This window comes from Bufo bufo, chromosome 4 (assembly GCF_905171765.1).
Source record: "Bufo bufo chromosome 4, aBufBuf1.1, whole genome shotgun sequence".
Taxonomy (NCBI): domain Eukaryota; kingdom Metazoa; phylum Chordata; class Amphibia; order Anura; family Bufonidae; genus Bufo; species Bufo bufo.
The window spans coordinates 161,412,368-161,417,733 of record NC_053392.1 but is presented as its reverse complement, the minus strand read 5'-3'; the positions used below and the strand labels follow the sequence as shown (position 1 = coordinate 161,417,733).

At 45.2% G+C, this 5,366-nt stretch overlaps 1 protein-coding gene across 1 annotated transcript; it reads left to right on the top strand.

Annotated features, from left to right (window-relative positions):
* The first annotated feature begins 1,375 nt into the window (after positions 1–1,375).
* On the top strand, positions 1,376–3,787 carry CHST2 (carbohydrate sulfotransferase 2). Its single transcript, XM_040428050.1, has one exon. The coding sequence runs from the start codon at positions 1,874–1,876 to the stop codon at positions 3,140–3,142; it is 1,269 nt and encodes a 422-aa protein (XP_040283984.1). The 5' UTR covers positions 1,376–1,873; the 3' UTR covers positions 3,143–3,787.
* Positions 3,788–5,366: the final 1,579 nt, after the last annotated feature.

Genomic DNA, 5,366 nt, shown 5'->3' with positions numbered 1-5,366 from the left:
TTTAGCTAAAAATCTTTTTTTCAACTGGCCTTTATTAAAAATATTGAGCAATTCTGTCACAAAGGGTCAAAGGGTTACCTCTTTTTTTTTTTGTTTGGGGGGGAGGCCAGGTGCCTTCTTTATAATTACCCTTATCTCTAAACTACTAAGAGGTCATAAACACTTATGTAATCCACATTTTTATCAGTAAGATGAGAACTGAGCTATAATGAGTGTTTATAATGTCAGAGAGCAGAGATAAGGAGCCGTCAGCTCCTGGTCTGGCGGAAAAGACAGAAAATCCAAACGGTGCTACTAGAGCATGTCAGCTCTGTACAGAAAAAAGGGTGCCATATTTTTAATAAAGACCAACTGAAAAAATATCTTAGCTCAAAATGAGTACAATACAATAATAAAAAAAATTGTCCCCAAAGGTGTACAAAGCCTTTAGAAACGGCAGCATATCACTTGTTTGTACGATTCCTCATGTAGAGTGGTTTTCCCTATAGACTTCAATGAGGTTAACTTAAACCAAAAATCTGCAACAAAAAATGCATAAAAACCACACAAATAAACGCATCAAATCTAGGATAAATAGTGCAGATTTATGTGCGTTTTTGGTACATATTTTCTGCATAAAATCTGTACTATGTGCAGGTACCCTAATACTCCTGTGGGAACTTTAAAGGGGTCGGCCACCTTTTAGGCTAGGTCTACATGACATTTTGTCGCGCAACAATTTTTATAATGGTAGTCTATGGTTAGGCACTGCGACATGCTGCGACAGTTGCAGAAAAATCCATCTCGAATGGATTTTTTTGCGACTGTCGCATCGCATGTCATTATAAAAATTGGTGCGACACATGTCGTCGTGTAGACTTAGCCTTACGAGTGTTTTTGGCAAAACAAGCTCCTGCCAAGACCCATGATGGAAGCATATGTATCTGCTCCTCACCGCCAGGCCCCAGCGGTGACATGACCCCCTTGTATCATGTGACCAACTGACATGCTGCAAGGGGAGAGGTCACTACTACAGCCAGGTAAAGAGGCCTTTGCTCTATCCCTGCCCTGAAGGAATACTTTTTTTTTTTTAAACCATAAAAAATACTAAAGTATAAATGTTTTAATGAATTATTAATGATGCATTCGCCCGGTAGGCACATTCTAAACACTGCTGCAAAGCGCCTAAACCCATGAAAATCATGGTAAATGCAAACCGCGCTCTCCTATGCAGAGAACACGAAGCGACCGACCTCCATAAGGAGCTCCACGAAGTGAGCCGCAGAGAGAGGGGGTGTGGCCTTTATAGCGAAGGAGGGGCGTGTCTAGAAGAGTGACAGCGCTCTCCTCCAATAGACGCGCAGCCTGCAGTAGGAATGTAAGCATCTGTACCTCCGCGTCCAGCTCAGAGCCGAGCAGTCTGTGGGCGCCTGCCGCAGGGATTCCTTCCTTCTGCCGGAGCCGTTATATAAGGGGAGAAGAGGCACGCTCCCCCCCCCTTCCTTTTACTGATGGCATCCTCCAGCGCCTAAAGCGGTGCAGGCGCCAGGACCCGGGCGATGCCATGTTACATTGTTGCGGGGGGGCTGACGAGAGAAGTTTGCGCGGCTCCTGCATCATTCAGCCGTAAGGTGATTAGTGGGATTTCCTTCCAGACGGAGTAGATTGTGCGTCATGATCGCCTCATGCAGTCACGACAGATCGTGATCGGCCGCGCTGGGCGACGGGCCATGGAGCAGCTGCCTCTAACATGAGACTTAAGTGCCCAAACTTTGCTGCTGGCCACGCATGCAGCAGCCGGAGGGGATTCGAGCGCAACAGTTCTCCGTGCTGCCGGCTCGTGCCCCCCTGCTCCCGATAAGCGTCTCCGGCCGCCCCCTCCGCCGTGCCCAGGATGAAAGTGTTCCGCAGGAAGGCGATCATCCTCTGCCTGGGCTACATCCTGCTGCTGGTCCTCACCATGCTCAACCTGATGGACAAATGGCACAAGGAGCCCCAGCAGTGCAATGACCAGGTGAGGTACACCCCCTACCAGACCCGCTCCGACATCCGCTACCTGTACAGACCCTCCCCGCCTCGGAAGAGGCAGCTGGTCTATGTCTTCACCACCTGGAGGTCCGGATCCTCCTTCTTCGGGGAGCTCTTCAACCAGAACCCGGAGGTTTTCTTCCTTTATGAGCCAGTGTGGCATGTCTGGCAGAAGCTGTACCCTGGAGATGCCATGTCTCTGCAGGGTGCTGCCCGGGATCTCCTCAGCGCCCTCTACCGGTGTGACTTGTCTGCCCTCCAGCTGTATAACACTGCAGGGGCCAAGAACATCAGCACCTTGGGCATCTTTGGAGCTTCCACCAACAAGGTCATCTGCTCCACCCCTATATGTTCGGCCTATAAGAAGGATGTGGTGGGTTTAGTGGATGATAAAGTGTGCAAGAAATGTCCCCCTCAAAGCCTGAGCATGCTGGAGGAAGAGTGCCACAAATACAATACCATAGTCATTAAAGGGGTAAGGATTTTTGACATCAACGTGCTGGCCCCATTGATGGTAGACCCTTCCCTGGACTTGAAGGTCATCCATTTAGTTAGGGATCCCCGGGCAGTAGCCAACTCCAGGATTAAGTCTAGACATGGATTGATTCGAGAGAGTCTTCAGGTGGTTCGTAGTAGAGACCCTAGGATTCGTAGGGTTCCTTTTATAGATCCTGGACACAAACTTAACAAAAAGGATGGTTCTGACTATCATGCCATAGGTGCCATGGAGGTAATATGTAGCAGCATGGGCAAGACCCTGAGGACTGCGCTCAACCCCCCGAGCTGGCTCAAGGGTAACTACATGGTAGTTAGATACGAGGATCTTGTTATGGATCCCATTAAGACAGTAAGACAGGTCTATGGATTTGTCAACCTATCAGTAAGTCCAGAGATTGAGAAATTCTCACTGAACATGACTAGTGGCTCAGGCTATTCATCGAAACCGTTTGTGGTATCTGCTCGCAATGCCACCCAAGCTGTTAGTGCTTGGAGAACATTACTTACTTTTCTGCAGATAAAGCAAGTGGAAGAGTATTGCCAGGTCCCAATGGACCTTTTGGGTTACCAAACAGTTGGCAGTCAAGAAGACGTCAAAGACTTTAGCAAGTCGTTGCTTAGGAAGCCCATGCTATGAAGACAGTCTTTAGGATTGATTGACACAATGCCTGCAAAAACCATACCTGACAACTACTGTACCAAAAGTCTGCTACTGTTACTGTACATTAATGTATTGTGGTAAACTATGGGTTCTCGTTCCTGCAGTTTATCTTCTTTCTTCTGGGGGTACCTTTGATGGTCTTTTGTTTGCACTCTATTTAACGTGTCCTCAGGACTCACTAACACGTCAGGTTACAGCTAACAGTTAGGTCTGGTGAGTCAGTCACTGTTTTAATTCCTTCTTTATTTAGTGGGTCCTGAGGACCATATGCAGAGTTATCTACAGTTTGTTGTCCATAAAATAATTATCTGGAGCTAGATCTATTAGTGATGATTATCTTGTGGCCTCCAACTATTGTCCTCCCAAAAAGGGGGCTTTAGCCTGTTACATCGTATTGATAGATTTTTTTGCTGCTGACTCACATGTTGGTTATATAGTTTGCAAGTTTGTTCGCTTCAGAAAACAAAAAGTACATTGATCTTTTGTCTCCAAACATACAAGTACCTACATTGCATGAATGGTCCTTCAGAGCTGTAGGGAAAACCCAGTGGCGGAGTTGGTAAATGTTACCATTACTGTTAATAAAAGTCAATAATTTATGACCATTTTTGGAAAGTGGTGAGTTGTATGCCTTTTTTATATTTTGTTTTTACATACATGGCTCAGATGAGTCAATGGTGAATGTTTAATTACCGTAACCTTCTCCATACTCCCCTCTGGGGTTTTAACCACACCTAAATTAGTGGTTTATTATTATATTTTTTTATCAATAATCCAAAGAACAGAACGCTTTGCCATGTAGGGATAATTGATTCCAGACTGAGGTTGATGCAATGAACTCTTTGAGCAGAAAAGATTGAACTTAACTTTTACGTCTTCTTGTGAAGACCACAATGTAACATGCATGGTCTGGGGTTCAGTGCACAGGTTGGGTCATTACATGCTGAAAAAAAGAAAAACAGACTATATAAAAAATATATATATTTTTTAATTCTATTTTACTTTCCCATGCAATGGATTCCCATGTGTTGAGATTCAGGGATTAAAGTGGCCCAAAATGTGATAGATGTTCACCAAAGTGACTATTGCTGAGGGTAACCGTGAAACGTATTGGGATGATCATCAGTCTGCGTACATTGAGCTATTAGGAAATCTCAGATCCGTTGATGTTATCCTGGTTAGCACCATGCCATGTGTTTGGCACTCTCAGGGTTATCTTGTACTGCTGTGACTGCTTGGAAATCCTGTGCTTGGCAGAAAATATCAGTCTGGTAAATGGTTGTCTGTGGCCAGGTTTCCTGCTACCCAACATGGTTAATGGATTTACTTCTAGATTTCCTTACTCAATATCTTGTCAAATGTTTTTGATTTGTAGGATGCTGTATGAGGCACAGTGATAGTTACCACCAAGCTTGTTGTTTTGTGTCGTATTTAATATTTTCCCTTTTTCTTATTATTCTTCAAACACGTTACTGTAGACCCTCGTTAACTTCCTTTCATATCTTTCTTTGAACATGTTGCAGATCTTTTTACTTGAAAACCAGTTGTCGGTTGTGACATGTTCTGTTCCTGTAAAGCTGCCCATAGACATGGAGGATGGAGGTGATCACCATCAACACGTATGTGTGGTGTGGACCCAGGCAGGTTTCAGTAGAGGGGGAGATAAGTGACGGCTAGACTCTTTTTGCTTCCTGTCAGACCTGTAAGGTACCAGCTTGTAGGGACTCTCTCTTCTCGTCTTGAAACCCCTTGGGTGGAAATGAGATTCATGCACAGAAAGGTTGGAAGGATTGTCCCTAGATACAAACTTCTCCCCAATCCACAGTAAAGCGGATAAGTATCTGGTCATCCCCACTGACCACAATAATGGTGGTCCCTATTCCCCCCGATAAAATAGATCAGTGTACTACCGCTCTATTTATTCTCTGAGACCGGAGATCGGGAGAACAGCGACTGGGGCTCCATTCCCAGTGGTCCGGACCCCCACCAGTTAGATACTTATACCCTATCCTGTGGGAAGTTTCTAACCCGGGACTACCCCTTTAATTCTCTTGGCACAGGCAACGTGAAATATTTTTGGCATAGTAAGTAGGAAAGCACAGATTCAGCCTGATCCTTTTTCTGACGTAGGAAATCTTTGAGGTTGTGCTGACATCTCGCCTTACAGCCGGTTTATATCTTCATGCAGTTTTTCTTCTCC

What these genes read in the sequence shown, in the direction of transcription:
- CHST2 (XM_040428050.1), top strand. Translation starts at nt 1,874, where the DNA reads ATGAAAGTGTTCCGCAGGAAGGCGATCATCCTCTGCCTGGGCTACATC.